Source organism: Choloepus didactylus, chromosome 3 (assembly GCF_015220235.1).
Source record: "Choloepus didactylus isolate mChoDid1 chromosome 3, mChoDid1.pri, whole genome shotgun sequence".
Taxonomy (NCBI): Eukaryota; Metazoa; Chordata; class Mammalia; order Pilosa; family Megalonychidae; genus Choloepus; species Choloepus didactylus.
In genome coordinates this window covers 221,283,462-221,311,179 of record NC_051309.1, presented here as the reverse complement: position 1 = coordinate 221,311,179, position 27,718 = coordinate 221,283,462, and the positions used below count along the sequence as shown (strand labels likewise).

The 27,718-nt window shown below is 36.6% G+C and overlaps 1 protein-coding gene across 1 annotated transcript in view; it reads right to left on the bottom strand.

Moving 5' to 3' along the window:
- The window catches only part of KCNU1 (potassium calcium-activated channel subfamily U member 1), a 170,300-nt gene that overhangs the window by 129,358 nt on the left and 13,224 nt on the right, over nt 1-27,718 (bottom strand). The window contains 8 exon segments of the mRNA XM_037831539.1: nt 8,181-8,291; nt 9,906-9,997; nt 10,897-11,067; nt 15,373-15,448; nt 16,651-16,726; nt 17,667-17,778; nt 18,903-18,993; nt 20,132-20,193. Of these exon segments, the coding sequence (XP_037687467.1) occupies nt 8,181-8,291; nt 9,906-9,997; nt 10,897-11,067; nt 15,373-15,448; nt 16,651-16,726; nt 17,667-17,778; nt 18,903-18,993; nt 20,132-20,193 (791 nt within the window).

Below are 27,718 nucleotides of genomic sequence, written 5' to 3'. Positions count from 1 at the left end.
TTTATATATATATATATATATATATATATATATATATATATGAATTTGTATAGCTGCATTCTTCATAACAGTCAAATAGTGAGGGAAAATGTCCACCAACAGTAAAGTAAATTGTGGTATAACTTTAAAATTGACTATTCTGTTAGACAGCAATGAAAATGAATAAGCACAGTATCTCCAGTCACAACAGGGATAAAACTCACCAACATAATACTGATGGAAGTAAATTCCTATCCCTTTTATATAAAGTTTAAAAACAAGAAAAAATTAAACTATATTCTAACTAAATATAGAATATAGCGTAATTTTTAAATGTAAAATATAAAGTCAGAATCATAATTACCTCTAGGGACTAAGGATGGGGCTGCAATTTGAAGGATTATGCAGAAGTCCTGGAAATGATATAATTCTTGATTTGGGTAGTGGTTATATGGATGTACATTTTATAATCATTCATTTTAAGGCTTTTTAAAATTCTGTATAATTTTCTTTATGAGTTATATATTGGGATAAAAAAATTTAAACCATGGTGATTAATTATTGCCTTGCTATTTTAAAAATAAATAGAAATGCTAATATATTTTTCCTGTATTCAAATGACTTGTGAGCAGCTCTTGGACATTTTCTTCTCAATGTGTTTCCCACTTAATTATTTAAAATGTTGAAGAATTTATAAAACATATATTGCTATGAGTTTGATACAGCTATTAGAAAAATACATAATGGTGGGCATATTATAAAAATGAGGCAATCATTAAGTCTTGAAAAACAAAATAATTTTGAGGAAATGTATTGTTACCATAATTCACTACTTAAATCTAAGGTAAACAATATTTATCAACCACAATGATATAAACACTGCTGCTTTAACTACCAATTTTAAGATATTGTAACAGCGCAAAGAGGTGGAGGATGTGGGGTACTGAATAATTCTCACATGCAATATCAGGTGGTCAGTAAATACTGCCTAAAATTGAGACATAAAAAAAGCAGTAAAACATAGATTTACATTAAGAAGATACATAAAATTTAAAAGAGTTGAGAATAGTTCTTTCTGAGCAGCAGGACTAGGGAAAGAGACAAGGGGCAAGCATTTCATGGGAAGTATATTGCTATTTGCTTTGTAAATTATATTCATATATTACTTTCTTAGTGGTGCTTTCCCCTGGATGTTCCCCCACTGCTGGATTAGGTGTCCCCTCTCTGTTATCACAACATTCATATGCCTTCCTCATTTTTTCTCTACGTTTTGAATTTCACATTTCAAGTGAGTGTGTGTGTGCATCACTTGCATTTATACTGATAAATTTGAGAACAGATGTCCTTATTCAATTCTAGAAAGTTCTTATCTTTTAATGGTGAAAAAAATAGCATATATACAAGGAGTATAAAACATGCATGTGGCATAAAAATGATAATAAATCCAACACTTATATACCCACTCATGAACAATAATAAAACAAACTACCTAAGGCACAAAACATTATCATATCAAACATTTTCATAGTTCCTTATTGTATAGTCTCTCAGCCTACTAATCTGTCTCTTCCAGAATTTCTGAGAGCTTTGTAGTATTTCTTTAAATATTTCTTTCCACTTAATTTAGCCAGGGTTAGTTTGTTGAATGAAAATAAGTATCCTGACTTAGAGAAATGTAAATTAATACTTTACATTTATGATGTTTCGTACCATAATGCCTTAGAAATTGTTTTGTAAAAAAAAGAAACATGATAATTTCAGTACTAGTTGTCCATTTTTGCATAACAAATGGACAACTAGTACTGAAGTGAGTTAAAATTTCTCACAATTTAGTTTGGCTGGGCTCAGTTGGGTGATTCTTCTGCTCCATGTAGTTTTGTTGGTGTCATTTATGCGACTGCATTTAGCTGAGAGCCCAAGTGAGATGGGACATCCAAGATGGCATCATGTATTTGTTTGTTGCCCCAACTGGGACTGCTGGAGCAGCCGGCTGCTGGATGGGTCTTCCTTTCCATTGGAGTGGTTGAACTTTCATAATGGGGCTCAGGGCTCCAAGCAAATGAAAGCAGAAGCTGTCAGGCCACTTTAGGGGTGGACTCAGGTGATAGCACACTATCACTTGTGCATATTTTCTTGGTTTAAATGACTCAAAATGCCAGCCTAGATTCGACAGATGGGAGAATAGAATCCACTTTTGGTGGGAGGAGCAGAATATACTTGATTGGAAGGAATTGCTCATAGCCATATTTAAAAACAATTTACCTCATTCTGTCTTATGCCCACAAGAATTTGTAAACATTCCCTGTACAAAATACCCTCACTCTGTTTCCCTAAAGTCTTCTTTCTTTTTAGCACCAGCTCATAGTATTGTATCTTGTCATCTAAAACTGATGGAGACATGGATGAAGCTTCTCAGGCACAGCTCCTCCTGCTCTGAAGACCTGTGAACTTTATCAACAAGTTGTTACTCCCACCCCAACACCCAACATATGATGATGAGACTGGGGAAGAAAAACGTCAATAGACTCTCCCATTCAAAACTAGGAGGTAACAGAAGGCACATAGAAATCACTGGTCCTTGGAAATTATTAAATCTGTCTGGTCACGTTATTATGAGGGTCCCTACTCCAGAATCAGAGAATTTGATTAGAGCCCAGTTCTGTCCTCCTGAGGTAGCCCCCTAATCCACTGCTCTTTTGACCCTTGTTTCTACTCTCTGGGCTCTCAACACCATCTTCTGAGTCATCGTTGTTTTCCCTAATAAATGGCCTGTGTTTGTACTTGAGTAACTTTCTCAGCCTGATTCCTTTCTGGGAGCTCTGTCCATTTTCCCCCAAGCAGGCAATACTTTTACCAGTAAAATTTTCTATAAAGCATTGAGAACTTTCCATAAATCTTGTTTGGGTTCATGCCATGGTCAAAAAGTCATAACCATAATTCCTTGGGAGACAGAGCACTCCTTATTTTGAAAATGTCAAGCTGCTGGGGTCAATTTCCTTAAGCTTCTTAGAAGCCTCTTTACCTAACTGACAGCATGTACAAGTTGCCACCTTGAATCTCTCTGCAGTCTTAAAAAGGGGTCTTACAGTTGCCTCTCCCATTTAGTCTTGACCCCGAGGTCATATTTTTCAAGTAGCACCCTGTATTTCATTTATTTCTTTTTAACTGTAGTCACTTTTCTCTTGTACACTTTTTTGACCAGCTGGAGAGACTGTCCTGGAGCCTTCTTGATGTCCTTTAAGTTCTGCTTAATAACTAAAGAGTTCCTTCTACAGCTCATCTTTCTTGCAATCACTTATCACACTTCATTAAAATACACCAAATGACACTTTCAACATTCTTCTGGAACTCTCCTTAGCCAGCTTCAAAAATTCAGTTGCTACCTTTTCTATCTTCTATGTTATTTGCAATCCAAAATTCTGTGGATTGCTCTTCATCTAGTACCTCCTAGAAATTTCCTCACTGCTTCTGTGGCCTCAACTAACAGTTTCCACACAGCCTTTCTAGAGACTGCCTGTCACAAGTTCAATGTTGTGCTTTGGCTTTTGTTATGACAGCATCCCATTGCCTGTACCAAGATTTTTTTTTTAATTGGTTATTTATTTCTGCAAAACAAACCATTCCAGAACTTAGTGGCTTAAAACAACAATAATTTAATATTTCTCATTGTTTCTGTGGGCTGGCTGGCTCAGCCAGGTGATATTTCTGCTCTGGATGGAGTTGACGGGGGCCATTCATTCAGCAGAATCCATCTGGGAGTTTGACTAGAGACTTAAATGCCCAAAATGGCTTAACCCACATGCATGGTGTTTCAGCTATGTGACTGGAGTAGATGAGAGCTGGATGGGCTTCTCTCTGGCACAGTAGTCTGGCTTTTTTACTTGATGGCTCAAGGCTCCATCAGAGTGAAAGCTGAAATTGCCACACCTCTTAAGGTAGGGCTGGAACCTGGCAAAGTGTCCCATCTGCTGCATTCTATTCATCAAATCAAGTCACAAGGCCAGCCCAAGTTCAAGGGAGGAGAAGGAGACTTCACCTTTTAATGGGAGTAGTAGCTTGATGTACAGGAAGTGAAATAAATGTTAGTGGTCATATTTAAAGAAAACCTACCACCATTTCAGATTTTGATAATTACTTTGAAGGAAATACATGGAGTGATGAGATAGAAGGAAATTAAAGGACTATAGCTTAGACGGGTTGGTTAGGGAAGGTATTTCTGAGTGCTGAAGGATGAGAATAAACTGGTTTATGAAAATACAGGAAAAGAGCTTCCAGGCAAAAAGAACCAATAGACTACCCAGAAATTCTGGAGAGACAAAATGTTAACTTTGGGTAAGACTGTGATGATGGAGATGAAATGCAAGAAACAGAATTAGTACTTATTTAGGAAACAAATTGTCAATATTGGTGATGGTGTATGTGGGGTATGAGGGATTGACGAATATCAGGGCATAAAGTTATGCCTACTTTTCTGTTTTAAGGCACTGCATTGATGTGCCATTTACTGAGAAAGAAAATGCTGTTTTCCTTTCCTCTTGTACTTTCACTTGTTTGCTTATTTGGTGTTTTCGTTTCCTAGCTGCTTAAGCAAATACCATTAAATGGGTTGGCTTAAAAAATGAGAATTTATTAGCCTACGGTTTCAAGGCATCATCAAGGCAATGCTTTCTCCTCAAAGACTGTGGCATTTGGGGCTCACGCTGGAGCAGACTCTCTCTCCACACACATAGGTGGGCTGGTTCTCTTGGCCACAAAAGACGTCTTCAGTCCATATTCCGGTTTGCTAATGCTGCCAGAATGCAAAACACCAGAAATGGACTGGCTTTTATAAAGGGGATTTATTTGGTTACAATGTTACAGTCTTAAGGCCATAAAGTGTCCAGGTAATGTGTCGACAACTGGGTACCTTCATTGGAGGATGGCCGATGGCATCTGGAAAACCTCTGTTAGCTGGGAAGGCATGTGGCTGGTGTTTGCTTGCTCCTAGGTTACATTTCAAAATGGTACTCTCCAAAATGTCTGCATCACCTTCCAATGGCCATCTTCAAACTATCTCTCATCTGCAGCTCTTCTCTCAGCTCCTGTGCGTTCTTCAAAGTGTCCCTCTTGGCTGTAGCAAGCTGCACCTTCTGTCTGAGCTTATTTAGTGCTCTAGTAAACTAATCGTGCTGAATGGATGGGGCCAGGCTTCCGTGGAAATTACCCAGTCAGAGTCATCACCTACAGCTGGGTGAGTCACATCTCCATGGAAACACTCAATCAAAGAATTACAGTCCAGTCAACACTAATAAGTCTGCCCACACAAAATTGCATCAAAGATAATGGCGTTGTGGGGGACATAATGCATTCAAACCAGCACAGTCCAGATGTCAGCTTCCATGGTTCTGCCCTTGAAGTGACTTTTCCTTAAATTTGCCCCCTCTCTGTCCGTTTTAGTCCAGACTGTAGTAGTTTCATTCATACAGTTTACACCAAAACTTCATTTTGCATGCAGTTCACAGGTGCCCAATCCATCAGACAAAAGAACTCTCGACAGATCCTTCCTGGATAGCTGCATCTCCAGTCCTGACTTGCACTGAAATCGCTGACTGGATCCATGTTCAGTTAAACCTTCACACAGAGCATGATTCTCTGGGGACTTGCTTTCCAGAAGCTCAGAATTTTCCAGACCAATCATTTCTGGTTTCTTTGTGCTTAGGAATTCAGTTTTCAGTTTATTCTCTTCTTCTCGCATTTTACTATAAGCTGCAAGGAGAAACCAGGCTGCACTTTCCCCACATAGCTTGGGAATCTCCTCAGCTAAATATCCAAGCTCATTGCTCTCAAGTTCTGCCTTACATCCAACATGAGACCTCAATTTCTCCACGTTCAGCCACTGTAAAACAAGGTTCACCTTTCTTCCATTTTGCAATAACACATGCAACATTTCTGCCTAAGGCCTCATCAGAAGTACGTTTAGCGTCCCTATTTCTACCAACAGTCTCTTCAAAACAATCTAGGTCTTTTCTATAAAGCAGCATACAATTCTTCCAGCCTCTACCCATTACCCAGTTCCAAAGCTGTTTCCACACATTTTTTTGGTGTTTGCAATAGCAGCACCTCCCCTCTCCTGGAAGCAAAATCTCTTTTATTTTCCTAGGCTGCTTGACCAAATACCATGAAATGTGTTGGCTTAAACAATGAGAATTTACTACCTTGCAGTTTTGAGGACAAAAGAAAACCCAAATCAAGCCATCATCAAGGCAATGCAATGCTTCCTCCCTGAAGACTGTGCCATTCTGGGGCTGGCAGCTGGACGTTCTTGGCTCCTCTGCCACATGGCAAAGCACATGGTGATGTCCCCTCTCTTCTGGGTTCTGCTGATGCAGCTTCTTGCTTCCTGTAGCTTTCTCTCTCTCATGTCTGACTTCATTCTGTTATGTTATTACTCTAGTAATGGAATTAAGCCCCTTCTTGACTGGACTGGGCCACACACACCTTAACTGTTGTAAACTCACACAAAAAGTCCTACATACCATGGGTTCGCACCCATAGGAATGAATTAAATTTAAGAACATGCTTTATTGGGATACAGACAGCTTCAGATCACTACACCTTGTGAGATGGAATGACAGACACAAGATCATGAGTTCACTTTTGGAAATGTTGAGTGTGAGAAGACTTTGAAACACAGGGATGGAAATATCCAGTAGGCAATTAATTGTGTGGGTAAGGATCCATAGAGAAAGTCTGGTAGGAGATACATATTTTGGGTCATCAGAGTAGAGATGCAAATGACAAGGTTTTGGATGGAATACTTTCAACATTGTGTACCACTTAAAAAACATCATTCATTATTGTGAGAAGTACATATAATAACCTACATTAGTCCATGAAAATTCAGCAGCAGAGAAAATATGTCACTTTCCATACATCTAATAAGATCCTCAATCATATAATTAGCTCTTATCACTAGTTTTAGTATTTTGGCTTTTTAGAATTTTCTTTTATATAAATTATTCAAATAATGCAAAGACTACCAAAAAGTCAGAGATATCAATGATGCCAAAACAGAGCTGTTGACTGTCCATCAAAAGCAGCATAAAGTAACTCAAAATGCTTACAAGTTATCTGATAAATGAAAGCCCAAATTTATGGTGGAAACACATATAATAATGTAAAAGAACAGAATGTTCAACTGTAAAAGGCACAATGATTGAGGAAATCCTGTATACAATCCTGTAAAAGATCAAAAGTCATTTCAAATCAGGCTGCCTAATCTGATATATAATATTTGGACAACAGAGTAACATTTGTGGAGGATGTAGAAGTTACTTTCTTACACATCACACAAAATTAATTCCAGAGAGATTAAATATTAAAAATCAGCAAATTAAAATGCAAAAATGCAAGATAAATATTTATGTAATTCTACAGCAGAGAGTCCTGAGAATGTCAGAAAAGCAAGAAGTCAGAAGGAAAGCATTAATGGATTCAAGTACACACAAATCATATGGTTCTGTATTAAAACACAAACAAAATTAAAAGGTAAACAGGGAGAAAAATATTTATAGTATATGATACAAAAGGACTAATATCAAATATATTAAGAGTGTAATAGACAACCATCCTACTAGAAAAGAGGATAAAAGAAATAAAGAGGACTTTTGAAAAGGAAAGCAAACAGTCAAAACATACAATTGTTCAACCACACTTGTAATCAAAGTGACAAATTGCAAAATAAAACAAGAAGAGACAATTTTGCCTACCTAAAAAATCTCTATGAACTATATATTTCCTAGGTTTGAAAAAATATTTGACTTAGACTTTGTTGGTAGAAAGGTAAACTGCATAGAACCAAAACACCATAACAACAAATCCTTTGCATCTATCTGAACTTCACATTTTCAATTCTAAGAATCAATGGCTAGAATGATAATTATGAAGTGATTATATGCGTACAAAATTATGGTCACATGTAAGTGTGGAGTAACCTAAAGACTGAATGACAGGAAATCACTTAAATAATATTAGTACATATACAGAAAACATTTCACAAGATGTGTTCTAAAATATTTGCAGAACTTAACTCGGGCTATGAGATTGCTTTTCTTTTTCTTCTTATTTCCCAATTTTTCTATAGCACTTTCAGGGGCAATTTTTTCATTAAAATATTCACATGTAATATTAATTTAGAGCCCATGAGCCATACAGATACTTACTCTCCCAGGAAAACAATATCTGTATTAATTTCCCCTGACTTAAGGCGGAGAAAATTCCTCAGGAAAGCAGTCACACTGTCAACAGTAATGTTCCCACAGACCACGATGAACCTAGGAGCAAGAACATGTGACATGGATCGTTTGAGGAACAGAAGTATCTCCCTGTCAAGATTTAGAGATGGGCAAGTCACCTAAACTTAGTTTTAAATAAATGTATTTGAAATACCCAGATTTAAAAAAATGGAAAGCGTAGGGACTCCATCTCTAACATATAAAAGTAGTAACATGTTCTTATACTGTCTAGCCCATCTCAAGTAAGGTATGAGCCCAAACATTTGGATTACACACAGCTTTTCAAATATACAACGATCATCACCATTCTTGCTAGATTTTATATAGTGACCTATAACTTATAATGGACATGCACATGTGTTATTTCACTTGATTCTTCATTTGATTCTTGGCTGGCTGAAATACTGTTGCTTTTTTTATAATTGAGGAAAGGAGGCTCAGAATGGTCAAATGATTTTCCCATAATCAAATACCATGGCTGAGAAGTTGTTAAATTCTAGGTTGTTTCTATTTATCTTCCACAACTAAAATTATCTAGTCATCACAAAACAAGTGAGTCCAGTGGAGAGACTCCTGGTACAGGTACGGAAATTTAAGTATATAGTTTTTACCATGAAAAGTGGCTGTCAATTTCCTTAGGTTTAATTTAGTTAAGGAGCTTACTTTTGTCCTATTAGATAGTTAAGGAAACTTAAAGTATGATTTTCTTGTAAATTAATCTTAAGCTTTTCAGACTTTATTGGCTTAAATCAGCCAATATGTTTCCCATATGCCTCACTTGAGATGAGTTGCATCAGACTCTAGCTTACCTAGTCTATTAATTTTTTTTAACTCTCCTCTTTACACTCATAGGTTAATCAGTGTTCACCAACTGTGTTGAGACCACTCTAAGAGAGCTTATCTCCATTGTGTCTCTTTCATATGCAGTAGAGAAGGATGGAATAGAAATGAATCATAGCAAATTTAAGATCTCCGATCCATTCTTTTCTTCTTATATATGAAAAAAAATTATGAGAACTGAGGTAACATGAATACATTGAGAAGTAGGAAAGAAAACAACTCCATTTCCCTTCTGTAAACAAATGGCCACGCCATGGACAGAACAGATCATCTAGGAAGCACTGTAGAAGAGAGTAGCAACTAATTCTCATTGCAGCAAATCTCTTCCTTTAACTGAGCCCAGATGGTTTAGAGGAGTTTTGACTAAGACAACTGAATTGAATTAAATTACTTTAAATTTGAACCATTGCTTTTATTTGATTCATTACATGAAGTTAGCCATAAGTTAACTACAGGATGAAAATAAGACAATTGTTAATGGATATAAGGGGGCAGTTAGGGATAAGGAATATGGAACTGCTGCCACCATCAATAATATTTATTGACAGTGAATTGCAACATTATCTGTCATTTTAATTGATTTCCTGCAGTTATGAACACCTATATAGTAGTTTGTATCAAGTACCAAATATTTTCTTGTGTTTATTCTAGCAAAACCTCTTTAATGGATGAAGGGTTTTGCCAAGAATTTCATTTTAGGTTCTATAGCTAGGTCAGGCAATAATATTAGGCATTTAGAATTAGATGCTTGATTGCTAGAATATTTCAATATCTCAAAACGAAAAAAAAAAAAATACTTGAAAAACTACTTACTTCTTTCCTTTGACTACCCTGTAGGAATTGGTGTATTTCCTCTTGTTAGCAAAAAGTTCCACAATTTCAGGGACATAGTTCGCAAATAGTATCTAAAATGATTAGCAAATAAAGCCTTAGCTCTCAGTATTTTGAAGAATACTCCAAAATTCTGAGATTATAGGAAGGAAGAAAGTACATAAAACTTTCTGTCACCTAGGAGGGACATAACTATGAATTATATTTTAAAAGAGAGACCATTTGATTCCTTATTCCACTCTTTGGATTTGGTTCAAATCTAATAAAACACTTTTCAGCATTCAAAACAATGAAAACAAAGACAAGCAATAAAGAAAGTTCTTACGAGCTCTGCCCATCTCACTTCTAGCTCCCCTCTCAATTCTGTGACATTATGCTATTTGGGACCTTGGAAAAACAAAGCCTAAGGGTCAGGGTGCAAGGTAAAATGATTGAAATGAGGGATTGTAACAATGTGGACAGGGAATATCAGAAAAATAAAGACTCTGTCATGGTTTTTAAGGAATTGAAATTAAAGTCACTAAAAGAAAAAGGGTCTTCACTTTTCCTTGCTACACTCCTAAACCAAGCATGGATGCTCTCTTATCCGAAGTATGGTGCTGGTTTGGTGGTAACTAACTCATTTGGGCTGGAGGGAACAAAAATCTCTTCGCGTCAAATCTCAGAGGCCACCTTTTTAGAACAAAGACTACTCTGATGGTAAATGATGAAGGAAGATAAGGTTTTCCTAACAAGGAAAACATGCTTTCCTTTGTCTACTGTTTTCCATCCCTGGTCACCAAGCCATTGCCTTATGGCGCTCTGGGGCTGCAGTATGGAAAATATGGGACCCATGTATCTTCCTCTTTTCGTTAGACACCTGCTCTGAATAAAGCAACATCCACTCTTCAACCTGTTTTGCCTCATTTCCAGCCACTAACCATTTTTTTTTGTTTATGTAGCTATATTCAAAAGATATCAAAATATGGTTCACCAAACTCCCAAGCGTGAAGAACATGATGAAGGTCCGCCCCAGGTTTGTCTTGGCTACCACGTCTCCAAAGCCCACAGTTGACGTTGTTGCCATCACCAGGTAAATGGAGTCAAAATAAGATATATTCTGTGAATTTTTACCTCTAAGCCAGGGATCACCAGAATTTTCCACCTGTCCCAAAATAAGAGACATAGGAAAGGCCATTGAATGGAATCTAAGGGAAGGTTTATAAGGAATGGGAAAAATATTGGATTAATTTCACTTAGTTCAATCCCAGTGAAATGGATATTAAGTGAGTTTTAGGATGCTGTGAAGGGCATACAAATTGTGGGTAGAGAATGTGAAGTCCTGGCTTCCTGAACTGTGAATACTGCAGAAATTTGGAGGACATGTAGCTTGTGCCCAGCCTTGGGAAGTTTCCACCGGGAAATGGCAGCTCCTACCTCTTGCTTTTTATGTGGGTGCATCAGCCTGGAACCACATGACCCTCAGACTGATAATATTATTCATTCTCATTATTCTTACTAGATCAGAATTATTATTAAGGAAAGAAGCACTTGAATGAGCACTTTATTTCAGTGAGCTTAAGTATATCAAGACTAGTGCCCAAGGAAAAGTAAAAGAACATGTTTTCCAAGCTATTTTCCCCCGTCCCCAAAAAACTTTTGAGGAATCTTTTGAGGAATTTTTTGTTTTTTTAAACTTCTGGAAAATTTTTCCCTCTAATTTTCCCTTTAAGACTTCACATTTTAAGTAAACTAAATTTATCAGATTATCTTTTTCTGATCTTAAAGAAATTGAGTAACTTAGGCAATGACTCTATACTTACATATGCATGCACATATATAATTTTCCTTTGCTTACCATTTTAGAAAAAATTTCCTCGTGATTCACATATTTTTCAGATATTTTCCATTTCCATTTATCACAAAAATGATAAAATGATAGAGCTCCTTGGAGAAATTAGAATTTTGTTGTTGTTGTTGTTGCAAAGAACTGGAGTGGAAATTAGAAATCATCTCACATGCTCAGGTATTTGATGACTTTTTAAAAGTGATGTGTCAGAGGCTGACTCTTCATTAAGTTTGATGAATAGGTTAAGAGTGGAGACAGTATAAGACCTCACTCCAAAATGAGGAAGAGACTGTATGCCCATACTTAATTCTCATGGCTGTTAAATCCCATGATTTTGTTGCAAAGTCTACTTAGCTGCTTCCCCTGACCTCTTTTTTCCTAGACTAATACATCATAAGAAAATCAAGTTAAGTCATACAGACTTAAATCACTAATACATTTTATTTTACTTTTTTTTTTCAGGAGTATGTGTTGGTTGGGACAATTTCCTCTGCGCTAAAACTCCGTAACATCTTTTACATCTCAGCGCAGGGATTCAATCATATTCTAACAAAAAATAATATTGTACGAACTGAAATTAAATTTACTTTAACCTAGAAGTCTCCTTCAGAATCATTTAAATAACCTGTTAAAGTGTAACTCACTCTCTCTGGGCATACTGCTTAGTGTTTCAAGTATTCCTTGCCCCAACCTTCGTGGTTTATGGCACCAGGGAGACAACAGCCTTCTGGCTCATCAGTCCATTCTGCTCTCCCTCTTAGCTATGTTAGCACCAAACCGTTAGACCCAGAATGGAAATTAAAGTTAAGAAAAAGGATTATGGACCAGTGATCAGACACTGAATTACCATGTTTTTGAACTCTACATTTCACCACTGAATTATGTTCGTAACTCAATATTTCAGCTTTAGAAAGATCTATTAACTCTATGCTATGAAGGAAGACAATCTAAGGACAGTCTCCCATCTCTTCTTATATTCCCATTCAGCATTTGTAATAGATATATTATTTTTACATTGTACATGGACATTCTAGTCTTTGTCTATGATTCCTTCTATTTCATCTTAGCTCTGTTTCAAATTCATTCAGTCGGTACCACAACTACTTTTCATGGTGTCTCTAATCTTGAGTTCCTAGCTTTGAGTCATCTCCTGTTTGGTTGGGTTTCATCATTAAGATATGTGTTTAAAAGGGGCATGTGCGTGCTATTTTCCCTTGTATGCTTAGAACAACTGGGTAGGTTACACTTTCTTCACCCAAACTTTGCTGCACTAACATCATTTTGTATTGACTGATGCTGCAGAGAAACATGAGATGATTTGTTTTTTTACTTCTTGCTTAGACCTTGCTATGTTCTGGTTGGATTCTCTCCTTATGCTTGAAGCTCAGTAACTGCTCCAAACTATGGTCTTGTAATTAATAATTTAGAGTCATTTTCCCTGGGATATAGTATGCCCTTTAACCTAAGTTTCAAGACATTCTTTCTTTTAAAACTCTTTTCTGGTGCCATTTTTGTGTACTGTCTTTCAGGATCACTCAGCTGATGAATCAACGTTGTTCATTTTCTTGTTTCTTCTCTTCAATCATAGAGGATCTTTTTTTTTTTCTATTTCAGTGTTTCTTTTCCTCAATCCTGTACATCCTGTACATCATATTTCTCACCATGTGTTTGTTACATGTATTATATTTTTCTTTCTTCTTTTTTTCTATTTCTTTCAGCTCCTGTTTCAACTCCTGCTATTGTTTAATAAGGACTTCTTCAAAACCTTATATATCTTGTTTGAATGACTATTTTCAATTTTTTTAAAAGTCTTGTTTGCAGTTTTACAAATATGGAGGGCTTTTTCTTAACTTTCCTTTGTTTCCTTCAGTAAATTATCTCAAAATTGTTCTTTTAACTGTTGCATTATATAAATATTGTTATACTCTGTTCTTACTATTCTGGCAGAATTTAAGCATGGGCCCCATATTGATTCCTTTCTGGTTAATACTCATCTTTAAAGGTGTCAACTTTTAGCTGAAAGACAGTGTAAGGATGGAAAGGTGGTGAATGGGACAACCATGTTTTGATTTTGTGTGTCTTTTAAAATATCCTTTCAACAAATCTGCTATTTTCTTAACTCCCAGATACAGCTCTTGTGGAATTTTGACATTCCAGAAGTTAGTGTAGCCCATTAAATTGCAAGCTGTCTGATTTTGCTTCTCCTTCTTTCTCTGCATGCATCCTCTCTGGCCACTTTCTCCCCGGGGAGATTGGATGCCCAGCAGGAACACATGCTCACATGCCCAGAGGGGCCAAGCAAGGGACTTTCAGGGTCCAAGTGTGTCTGGTGGAAACCGAGTCAACCAGAGAGCACATGTTATTTGCAGGAGGAGCTACTCTTCAGCTGCAACCGTCGATGGCCCTGGGAAAGCAGGGCTGACAGAAACTTCTATTTCCCAAAGAATCCAGAAATCCAGGTTTTTATGTGAACTCTCCACAAAAGCAAGCAACTGACAGAAAAATAGAAGACAGAAAATAAAACCATATTTGGGTCAACTATGATAAGCCTGTAGGCCATATTCATCCCTTGTTGGAACTGCTTTGAAGACCACAACATATCATCTAGTGTTTGTCCTTTCACATTCTTTTGTCTACAGTTCTGTGGTTGCAGCTGATCTCTCCAGGAACACTGAGTACTTCTCCCATGGTGGCCCCACACCATAAGGTCCAATCCCTAGATCCAGAGATCTCTGTTATGGTGTGACACTTGTTTTCAGGGACATGTCCCTTTTGGCTTGAGTGCTGAGGACATATGTGTCTGGCTTCAGATTTCCTGAAGGTTTGTATCATAAAGTGCATTTCATGTTTAACATTTTTCTTGATGAGTTGAAAATGGCAAGTTTAAATTTTTTGTTTTATTTTTGACTGTTTCAGTTTTTGATTAATTTTGAGAGAAGGAATCAAGTAAAAATGATTTCCACCATATTTTGTTTTGTTTCGCTTTGTTTTTTTTGTAAAGGCCTCTAAAGGCTTCCAACATCCCACTTCAATTTCAGCATTTTCTAATGACTGCTCCTCAACCGTCCTCAAGCAATAAAGTCCAGGTATTTCTTTCTTATTGTCAAAATCCGTTTTCTATATTTCTCATTGTGTGAGATGAGAACTAGATTTTCTATAGGCAAAGGAGCAGCTCCTTACATATTGATTTCAGGAAAACAAAGAGAGCCCCAAGGCACCCTTTGCAAATCAGCAACAACTTTCCAACAACTCTCCAGCTTTGATAAGTCTGAAATTCTCCATTCAGCTTTATTTCTTTGACTTTAAGGCTTTTTAATGCTAAAACCACAGTAAGGTAATAGTGATCAATTAATCTATTGCTCACCTCTTTGAAGAGTGAGCTTATCAGGGTGATTTTGGAGAAGATTTTGAAAGTTGGAAGAGAGAACATAGGTATCTTAAGTGTAGGAGATACATATTTATGGGGAATTTGAGGTGAGGAAAAGCCCACAAAAGAGAATTAATAAGATAAGCCTCATATTACAGTGTTGGAGAGAGGGGGCCAGGAGGAGCAACCATATCGTTTCAAAGAAAGGATGAGCATGCTGACATAAATGCTAGGGAGCAGGATGGGATGCTCACCAGGTGAATGATTCCTGCAGCTGTGAACCAGGTGCTGAGGATTATTGATAACAGCTTGGAAAACTTCACTGAATTACTAGAGGAAGGAAGAAAAGAGAGGTTGGGCCTCTTCTGACAGATTCTGGAACACCACAAACAACCCATTCTCTCTATTCTTGCAACTCAAAGTGTGTTTCATGGATTAGCAGTGGTGGCATCACCTGGGAGCATGCTATAAATGCAGCATCCCAGCCTTCCCCCACCATTTATTGACCAAGAATCTACATTCTCACAAGATCCTCAGATCAATTCATATATACATTAGAGTTTGAGAAACACAGCTCTAAAACATACCCAGTCACACACACTGTTCACAAAGTTTGGACTTTGGCTGTGATATTGTTAGCCTGGTATTAGACTGCTCTTAAAAATGGACCATATATGGGTCATGCTAAAATGCATTTAACAGACAGTTGCATTGTATAAAGTATAGTCCAAAATATATTATCCGTTAAAGTTCCCAGGAATCCAAGGAGTGGGCTTGCAAAATGAAATTCTGTGCAGATCACAGAAATGTGGAGTCGTGTTGCTAAACTCAAAACAGGATCCCCAAGTGACAAGGATCAGAAAATCTCTCACCTCGTAAATAAAGCCCTAGCATTTTGGTGAAGTCTCTATGGTTTTTAGGCAGGGCCGCTTGTCTATAAGGACAGCTTTTCTCATCTGAGCTCTCTATAGTGCATAAATACTTTATAGTCATGTGTGATACTTGTAATATTTGATTCTTCTAGTGAGAACATAGAGGCATAGGGATTTTGAAGTGGATGACATTAAACCCACATGCCATAAAAATTTTAGAAATGTTGGCTGTCCAAAGGTAGTTTGGATATCTTGCTCCTGCTGGGTAACTCTCATGCTCAGAGGGAAGAAAATTTCTTATTCTACCTAACCAGGAAAGACATGACTCATCAAAAGCAGAGCTGTAGAACCAAAGTCTGTGGATTGCTCTGATTTGTTTGTTTGGGGGGCTCAGAATTGAAACCTTAATCAATTTACAGATTTGTAGCTTTATAAAATAAAGAACAAACAAACTCCTTAAAATGATCCCAAATTTTTCAGCCAGTGCTCCATAAAATATGGAGAAAGTGAGTGAGTCATATTTTGGGGGCTGAGGCATTGCATGATTTTTGCACTGAAATTCTCATGGGAAATGAGTTAAGTTTAAAAGCTTGGTCAACATTTTCATTTCCTGATCCAAACTAATGAGTAAGTAGTTCTCCCAGCAGGGCTGGCATTTACCTGGTTTTGATGGCTTGTAGAATTTGCAGGATTTGAGGGAGTTCCAGAAGCCGCAGTGCTCTTAGGAACCTTAAACCTGCAAAGCAAAGGAAAGGAGAAGGCTGCCAGAAGAAGAAGGCCACTCCAAGGAGAAGTTGGAATTGTAATACAATTAAGATTGGGTACATGCTTTTTTTCTCTAAAGCTCGAACATCATCACTTGTAATGTTGTGGGCTTAAGAGCATGACTCGAGTTCAAATTCTGGCCCTGATACTAAATTGCAGCCAAATTTTAAGGCAATCTCCTTAGCTTTTCTCTTTCCTGATGTGTAAAATGGGAATTAGAACCGTACCTAGCTCATAGGGCTATGATAGTAAGATAAAGCATGTATAAGGATGCCTCACATATAAAAAGTACTATGTATATTTTACCTTACTGAACTCTTTAAAATTGAGAGCAAATTCCCATACACTCCTTAAACTCCTTATCATAGAATCTCTATGAAATCCCTGTTAATGTCTGTATGCTTTTTTTTAACTTTATGCTTTTTGATAATAATGATAGCAAGGAATAGGATTGGGATTTACATTGTAGATGATAATTACGTTGTTGTCCAGGCAGTATCAACACATCCAATTTAAAGCAAAGTAACTAATTAAATCAAACAACTCTCTAGCATGTCATGGGATATCTGGATATGATGATTTGTAGCTTTTAAAGACCAAAGGAAGCTTGTATTTAATTTCCCGCAATCCATATGAGCATCCCAGATAAAGATGCTATAGGGGGATGGATGTTTGAGATGCTGTCCTCTCAGGCTGTGGGTACAGCTACTGAGCACCTACTGTGTGTCAGATACATTGTTAGGTGCTGACATCAGACATTTGTTTCTGAAAATGTATTTCAATATCATACAACTACAGTGAGAAATTTCATAAATGACAGTCTAGCATTAAAGAAAAATGAAGCATATTTATACATGTGTAATGCTAAGTATTTTTTTAAAGATTGCTACTGATTCCCACAACAAACTTACCTAGCCAGTTACTCTTCAAATAATAAGAAATAAAAGTTGGTGGGATAGTAAAGATGTCTACAATTGAATTCATCTCCAACCAGAACTTGATCTTGTCATCAGCTGCCACAAACTGAAATGGAAAAAGAGGACCAAAATTCTTTTACTCGCAAGAATTTTAAGGTGAGCCCAAGAGATCACATTACTCAACTAAACTGCATTCATCAACTGAAGTTTAATGTCATTATATTTCATATATGTATACATATATATACACATACATATTTATATAGATATAGGGATATAGATATGGTACCTTTACTGGATGTTCAATTAATGAACATGTATAAATTTTACTTACCTAATTGTAACTTCCATACTAAAGAATAAGCACTTCAACCTTCCTGCTGTTCCTAGAGCTTTTTGATATATAGATATAAATATATAGGTAAAACCCCTATTTCTGAGCAATGAAGATGCTCTCCAGTAGAAAAGGTTCTGCTCTCCAGAAGGTTGGCCAGCCAAGGCCTGTGTTTATGAGCTTCTCTATTTAGATCAAGAAAACTAGCAATTTCAGAAAGGAGAATCTTCTCTAAAAAAGGAGGTTCTGATGGTCAGTGTGGTCAGAATAAGGTTTAAAGAAAGGTCACAGAAATACATATCATTTATATGTGTATGTATATACATATACACACACACATATTTGTCTTTAAATACATACATCTCTAATATATAATGCATATATACTTAAATGCAATCTCTCATAAACAAGGGATGGATAATACATTGAAATCTAGATTTAGGATTGGTACTTAATAAATGCTTGTAGAACAAGAGAAATATTTAATAAAGAGTGTAACAAAAATGAAACAAAACACGAATGATTTTTTTTTCTAGTTATATGGCATATATGCTATCAGAGGAGCCAATGACATCTCCAGAGGTTGTTATTAGAGTTGTGCTGAATTGTGGTTATTAGTAAAGCTTCCTTGGTGGTAGGTGGGAAGCCAATAAAGCATAAGTTGTAACAAAACTATGCTATTTAATTAAGGAATCATTTTTATAGCTATTGGAATTTTTGGCCTGGTTTACAGTTTGAAGTATAGAGAATTTTCCACTCTCAATATACAACAATTTTGGGCACAGATTATCTTTAGAATTTGAAACATAGACAGATTGTGTATCTAAGGCACAAACAACTCTTCAGTTGCACTTGTAGGGTTTGGGTGTTTGCTCCCATTTTCAGTAGGTACTTACTCTCAACCCAAAATAGAAGCTAAAGAAAGCATTGAAAATCAAGTCAATAGGGATGGTTTTGTCTTCATATGAAGAACAGCTTCCAACAGGGCTGGAAAAGAAAGGTGAACATTTTACAAGCTGTGACTATGTAGGACCAAATAAAGGGAAAAGGTGGGCAGTTTTCTATTTATTCACCATGAATCCAGACACTTAATTTCAGATCTCAAGGAAATGTCTTTCCTTTTGGAAGTGGGGGTATGCATGAAGAAAGCCATCAGACTGATGTGAAGCTGAAAGTCATTGGAAAATTACCAGCTCTCCCTTTCATACAGTTCACTGATTTTTTTTCTACCTTATCTATGGGGATTCTGAGGCACAGAGACTAAATGGCTCTCCTTGGTTTACAGGGCCATCTCTCCAGCAAGGCCATTTTGGCTTCTGTACCATTCCAATAGAAAGCTGCTCCAGGTCAACTGGACTGATCTGAACCAAATTCAAATAAAATTTCCTAAAATATCTGTTAAGAATTCGCAATTCATTCAGAGTGAATTCTGTTAGGAATCCACTTATTTACTTAGGTTCCCTAAAGTTGCCTGACATTAGTAGCTTTGTAGTGCCTATTTGATTTCAGCTGGAAATCCTGTATGATTCCTAGAGGATTGACATGGAGTTAGGCTAAGATTGGGTTGTGTCCAAGAAACTGTCTTAACTTTGGGGTGTAAGAAAGGAATGCATTTAAGGTAGAGCAGACTAATATCTGTTCCTCCATCTCAGGGGAGAAGAGCTAGGATTTTCCCTTTCTTAAGACCATCCAAAGTTGTTTGAAACTGTGGGAAATCCTGAAACTACTGCAGAACTTCTGCTCAACAACTAAGGAATCCAAAAGGCTACGTGAGTGACCCAAGTGAGGAGACAAAAGCTGGAGGCCTGGATTCCCAGAGACTCTGGAATGGATCTGTGTACACTACTCCAACCCCTAGGATGGCAGGATGCAGGGAAACTCATGTATTTTTTTTAAAACAGAGTTGAGCTTAGTGCTTCCTGGGGGGAACTAAACACTTATCCTTTTTATACCTTTTATAAGTTTTTTCTTCCCTCCTTCCCTCCCTTCCTCCCTCACCTACTCCCTTTCTTCCTTCCTTCCTTCCATGAAAATAAGTAAAGCTTTATTCCTTAGGAGAATATTCCATATTAGCTGGACAACCTACTGTTAAAGAAGAAAAGGGTGATATGGGGATTTTACTCACTGATAAGAGTTGATGAAATAGATTATGAGAGACCCAATGCTTAGTACGAAGACAAGGATCATCTAAAAATAAAGGGACAAATGTTCAAATCCATTTTATTGACATGGAATATAAATGAATAAATACACAACCAAATGATATTTTCTATTTTTAGCTTTCTATATACATGCAGTCTTTTTTCCACATATCCGTTCATGTTAGCAAGCATTCATTCATTCAAGAAAAAATTATTGAGCCTTTACTGGGTGTTTAATAAGTGAACACATCCTAATTTTACATACCTAAACAAAACTGCCATACACAAATAATGTGTCCTTCCTGCTGCTCCTAGAGCTTTCTGATCTCAAGAACTCCTATCATTTATTCACTCATTCACTCTTCAAACATTTATTAAATGCCATAAGTTATATGTTACACATTTTATTACATGCTAGAAAATGAGAGCTATAGGACATAGACCCTGGATTTGAATGTTCATGGTATTAAAGTCTTCAGAAAAAGTCTTCAACATGTCTGCATAAAGGATGCTCAGAAATTTTACAGGAGCAATAGTACTATAAATGAGAAGAAGAAGTAAATGAGTGTTTTTAACATGCTAATGGAGCTTATGGAGTATAATTACAAAACTGTCCATTCAAAGCCTCAACTCATTTGATTGTTTTTCTGTCCCTGGATGAAATCTTGAATGGGATCCACAACTTTCAGGTCAAATTTAGATAACAAAAATTCCACTAGTTATTTTAAGTTTCCTAGCAACTTGGTGTAGTATTAATAATGCAGCTCTGAATTTTATTTATAGTTACAATTTTTCTTCCTTCTACCACAGGTATTTCTTGGACAGGCTGCCTGTATTGGAAATGGATTAGTCTCTTCTCCATTAACCGTTTTTGGGTTTTTATTTCTACTCTCCCAGTAACTAAGCTATCTCTGACCTTCCTAGAACTGTAGATCACTTAGTTTGGGGAGTGAATGAAAAGGAGAAGAAAGAATAGGAGAGTTCTTACTTAACTGGTATTTTATTACTATGTTCTCGCCCTGGGGCTTTCAGGACATGTCAGGTGCTAAATGCTTACTTTCATGGGTTGTTTCATTGCTCTTTGGAGACCCCAATTCGATTCAGATTCAAATTCAACAAATATTTCGTTAGTACCTATTGTGATCCAAGTACTATTCTAACGATGGGATACCTCAGCAAACAACATATACAAAGAGCTCTGCCTCAAGGAGCTCACAGTTGAGACAACAAAGGAAGATAATTAATATGTAAATAATATTAGAAGACCAGTGCTAGGAAAATAAAGGAGAGCAAAGTAAGGGAATCAGACATGCAAGGGGGGAATGCAGAGAAGTTTCAGTTTTGATGATATTTAGGTGTTAAGTGTTTCATTTGTGGCTACCTTGAATTGAGTGAAAGCAATTGTCCCATTGGTCTCTTTCAACTCTTTTCTCAGCTTACTTCACACTTGTACTTCCTGCTGGAAAGCTTACTCCTTCACATACCTACTTAAGCAGGCCGTAGAAAACTCATGTATGGCTTTTATCTGGTCCCTTTATCCAGAGGCACCCAACTATTCTCCCTAACAACACTGGAAAGGCAGGTTATCTCCAGTGCAGCAACCTCTCTGGTGTACAACAGTTAGCCCAACAGTCTCTTGTCAGAAATAAGCCTGGTGTAAGTGGTCCATGACCCCAAAGTTCCAACAGATACAAATTAAGATTCCTCTTTTAATCATCTTCTCTGGGGTTTGAGAGGAAAGCACTCCTACAACTCTGCTAAAAGCACAGCTTGCTCCAAAAATCCTCTTCAACTTCTAATGCAACCCTAATTTATGTTATTGAGTAGGAGGGTAAAATTTCAGCTGGTTTTCTTCCTTCCAGCCTACCGACAAACAGGAGCTCTCAGCTCCTACTTAAAGTTCCATTTTAGCATCTATTATAAGTATTGATGGAAATATTACTAAGTTTGAGGGTTTCGTGGAGCTATCCTGTTAGACATGCAGTCTGGAGCTCAGGAGAGATGACATATATTGAGATAATATCAGAATATTGATAGTTATTAGTAAAGTTTTCATGAAATATTTTTCCCTCTTTATATGTGATTATAATTTTTTCTCTCTTACTAAACTCCATAAGAGATCCTTCAAGTATAAATCACATAGCAATGGACTTCTGAAAAGATGGTAATGTGTCATATGTTTAAAAACACCCAAACCGCAGAACTGACAAAAAATAAACGAAGAAAATTCTATCTTGTTTGAAACTAAGAACAATCCCACCATGTCATAAGCCAAAATAATATTATATTACAAATAGAAATAACATATATAACAAAGAGCAACATTTATAACAAACCAAAGAAGGCACTGGGAGCCAACAACTGTGAACACTGTTCAGTGAGACACTAGAAAGTAGACATAATTCCAAAAGGACCTGTAATTTTCCCTCAGGTTGGAGAGGCAAAATCTGGAGGTGGCTGACTGGGGTGGGTACAAATAGCTCTGCCTGAGCCCCGGAGGAGATATGTTGAAGCTGGAACCATAAAGCCAGGAAGGGCCTAGAGGAGAGGCTGAGGGCCCGCAGTCACTGAGGAGAAACCTCTCGTCCAAGCAGCAACACTCCATGTTCTCAGAAGCACCTTGGAAAGTAGTCAGAGGAAAGCAAACTGAAGAATGTGAGATCTCAACCCAAGAGCACCCCATTTGCAGAGTGGCTGGCCAAGGCATTTGCCTATTTTGTCTTTAATGCACAGTAAATTGGGACTCTGATGTCCACAGTAAGACTCGATATTTCCCTGTTTAGGTAGTGGAGAGTTGTGGGTGTCTTTCGAAGACATACAGTGACCAACACAGTTAAAAGAGGACTCTATGGATATTATAAACTTTCATTTATGAATATAAGCTGATAACAGAAAATTGTCAGTTGTGGTAAGTGACAGAAAACAGGAGATCCTAGGGCAGAAAACAGAGAAAATGGCCTCCAAATGAAAGAATTAACACAGAATATGTGACTAAACTTTAAAAAATTACAGTAGCATTCCTAGTGAAATTTGAGAGGATATTACAACAATTATAAAAATGCCACCTGCAATTAGAAGGAGCAAGAAGAGAACAAGATAGAGATCTTGGGGCTGGGGAGAATGTGATTGACAAAATTAAAAAAAAAAAAGAAAAAAACGAAAAACAGCAGAGGTTAAGAATAGCAGAATGGATATTTATCAAAGCAAAATAGAACAAATAAAGGAATTCTCCAAGACCGCAAAGCAAAAAATAAAGATGAAAATCATGATAGAAAAAGCACAGAGGTTAGATGCAAGAGATACAACTATAACTGGCATTGTAGAAAGATAAAAGAACATTTTTACCAAAAAGAGCTAAATAAAATAGCAAAAAATATTCTGCTTTGAAGACATAAAATACTCTGACTTGAAGACAAACCTGGGTCTATATTGAAAAGGTCCACCAAGAGCGGACGCTGAAAAAAGACATACATACAGGCACATCGTGGTGACCTTTCAGATTTTGGAAAAAAGTCATAACCTCTTCTATATTGGAAAAATTTAAAACCAGCTTATCTGTAAATTACAGAGACTAAGACTAGCTTTGTAATTCTCACTTCTAACTTGTATCAGACATGATCCAAGAGGGAAAGTAGAAAGTATGCCAATGATTTAATCAAGAGAATTTAATTGCAAAAATCTGTTAAACAAGACTGGAGGATTGGAAAGGCAAATGGGAATGTGGCCATAAAACAGAAGCAGCAGCTGCAAGAAACTATACCCAAATGGCTGGGGTTTCAATAAAAAAGGTTACAATTATTAAGATGTAGTAACTTGAAGGAGGTGCTCCTTGGAGTTGGGGATCCAACCATGAGGAGGGGTTGCCTCATGCCTGACAATGGGATCTCTGAGGAGATGTGATGAGCCTGGTGCTGGGAATGTTGAGAAGACCTGAAAACAGGACTCCTGGTGCTACTGGAGTGAAAAGCCTTTGATTAGGTGAGATGGAAAAGGACAGGTACAGAACTCAGAAGGTACAAAGAAGATACAGAACTCCAGCCTCCCTGTCTCCTCCTGTACCCCTGTTAGGATAGCCTAGCTGTGAGGAGCTGGCAAAAGAGAACAATGGCTGCTGAGTCCTGGCCCCACACCACCAAGCAGAGGAGAGAAGGGTGTATTTGTAGCTGACAGATGAGAGCTTCATGACTAGGATGTAGCCATAAGAGTTAGAAGGCACTGGGATACCATTTACAGGGATATTAGGAAAGAGGATTGTAAAAATCAGCCGAGAATTTTAAACCCAACCAAATTGCTGATCACTTGTGAGAACAAGGACAAAACAATTTGGGACATTCAAGGGTGCGAAAAATATGCTACCCACACTTCCTCTTGCAAATAAATGTGGGAAATAATCAGGCAAAAAAAAAAAAAAAAAAAAAAAAAAAAAGAAAGAAAGAAAGAAGAGAAAATTTAGGAACTTCAGAAATGGAAAATTAAATAATGGCCATTTCTGTAATTTTACTTTTAAAGCAAATATTAATGCAATCTTATCAGATGTATGATGTTAAAATTAAAAAAAGATAACAAGAACCGTACAATAATAGCACTCTGGAACTACACATTCAACTTATTGTAACAATTTCTGGAAGGAAGGAGGGGTGATATGGAGGAAAACCATACCAATTGTTTAATGCAAGAGAAGGATATATATATATGTAAATATATAGTGGAAAGTTTGTTCTGATTTTGATTTATCTAATGCCTATGATATTCTACTAAAAACGAAATTATCCAAGTCAGAAGAAGGGAAAAAAAACAATAAAGTAACAGAAATAATAAACAAGAAATATTAGCTTGTGCTGAATAGTTTATACATATCATATAATTTTCCTTACAACATTCTTAAGGTTATTGTAATTCCAATTCTAAATGTGAATAAAATCCAATTTAGAAAACTTGAACTTTCCTGAGATGACAGTAGAAAGCAGAAGAGCCATTGTGTGAACAAATGTCTGTCTAAATCCAAAACTTGAAGCTCACATTCACCAAGTGAAACATATAATAAAACATACCTCTTGGGTAACAAAAAAATTAAGCAAAGTGGCAGGGTATGAGATAAACATGCAAAAATCAGTGGTGTTCCTATATACTGGTAATGAACAAGATGAGGAGGAAATAAAAAAAAAATTCCATGTACAATAGCAACCGAAATAATCTAATATCTAGGAGTAAATTTCACCAATGACGTAAAGAACTTGCATATAGAAAACTACAAAACATTGCTAAAAGATAACAAAGAAGATCTAAATAAATGGAAGGACATTCCGTGTTCATGGATTGGAAAACTAAATGTTAAGATGCCAATCCCACCAAAATGATACACAGATTCAATGCACTCCCAATCCAAATTCCAACAGACTACTTTGCAGAAATGGAAAAGCCAATTATCAAATCTATTTGGAAGGATAAGGGGCCCTGAATAGGCAAAAAATCTTGAAAAAGAAGGCAAAGTTCAAGGACTCAAACTTCCTGACTTCAAAGCATACTGGCATAAGGACAGATATATCAACCAATGGAATCAAATTGAGAGTTCAGAAGTAGACCCTCACTCCCATGTCTAATTGATTTTTGACAAGGCTGCCAAGTCCACTCAATTGGAAAAGAATAGTCTCTTCAACCAATCGTGCTGGGAGAACTGGATATGCATATGCAAAAGAATGAAAAAGGACCCCTATCTCAGACCATATACAAAAGTTAACTGAAGATGGATGAAAGACCTAAACAAAAGAGCCAAAATAAACTCCTAGAAGAAAATTTATGGAAGTATGTTCAGGATCTTCTGTTAGGCAATGGTTTCTTAGGAATCACACCAGAAGCACAAGCAACAAAAGAAAAAAATAGATAAATGAGGCCTCCTCAGCATTAAAAACTTTTGTGCATCAAAGGAATTTGACACGAAAGTGAAAAGTCAACCTACTCAATGGGAGAAAATATTTGGAGACAATATATCCTATAAAGGTTTACTATACAAAGAAATCCTACAACTCAACAATAAAAAAGATAAACATCCCAATTAATAAATGGGCAAAAGACTTGAATAGACATCTCTCCCAAGAGGATATAAAACAGCTGAAAAGCACACGAAAAGATCAGTCTCACTAGCTATTAGGGAAATGCAGATCAAAACCACAATTAGATACCATTTCACACCCACTAGAATGGCTACTATTAGAATATTAGAAAAACAGAAAATTACAAGTGTTGAAGAGGATGTGGAAAAAGAGGAACATTCATTCACTGCTGGTGGGAATATAAAATTGTGCAGCTGCAAAGTTACCTTATGATCTGGCAATCCCACTAGAAGGTATATACCCAGAAAAATTGAAAACAGGGACTCAATCACATATTTGCACACTGATGTTGACAGTGGCATTATTCACAGTTGCCAAAAGATGGAAGCAACCCAAATGTCCATCAACTGAGGAACATATATATATATATACACACATATATATATTATCTATCTATCTATCTATCTATCTATCTATCTATCTATCTATAATGGAAAATTATTCAGTTGTATAAAGGAATGAAGTCCTGATGCACGCAACAACATGGATGAGCCTTGAGGACATTATGCTGAGTGAAATAAGCCAGACACAAAAGGACAAATACTTATGATCTCACTGATATGAAGTAATTATAATAAGCAAACTCTTAGAGTTAGAATCTAGAATCTAGTTTACCACGGGATAGACTGGGGGTAGAGAACGGGGAGCTGATCTTGATTTCTGCAGAATATCTACTTAGGATGATTGTAAAGGTTTGGAAAAGGAAGGTGGTCATGGTAGCACATTGTTGTGAGTGTAATTAACAGTGCTGAATTATGCATGTCAAAGTGGTTGAAAGGGGACGTTTTGGGTCATGTATGTTACTAGAATGAAAGTTAGAAGATGAAACATGGGACTATATAATACAGTGCAACCTGTTGTGGATGATGGATGGCGTTAATAGCACAAGTGTAAGAATATTCTTTCATTAATTATAACAAATGTACAATTTTAATATAAGGTGTCAATAATAGGGTGGTAGATGGGAATCAAAGACACCTCATTTAAACTGTTGGCTATAGCTAATTGTAATATTGTAATATTCTTTCATCAATTGTAGAAAAGGATCCACACTAATGCAAGATATCAACAATAGGAGGGTATATGGGAACACTGTGGTTTTTACATGACTTTTCTGAAAACCTACAACTTCTCTAGTTAAAAAAATAATAATAATTTAAAAATTATGTTAAGTGAAAGAAACGAGACACAAAGTACTACACATTGTATGATTCAATTTATATAAAAAGTAAATATAAATAAATGTTAGAGACAGAAATAGATTAGTGGTTATGTAGGGCTTGGGAAGGATAAAGGAATTGAGTGGTGACTGCTGAGGAGTGTGGGGTTTCTCTTTTTGGAGTAACGAAAATGTTCTAAAATTGTGGTGACAAACGCACAACTCTGTGAATATACTAAAAGTCATTGATTGTGCACTTTGCATGGATTGTATGTTATGTGACTATATCTCAATAAAATTGC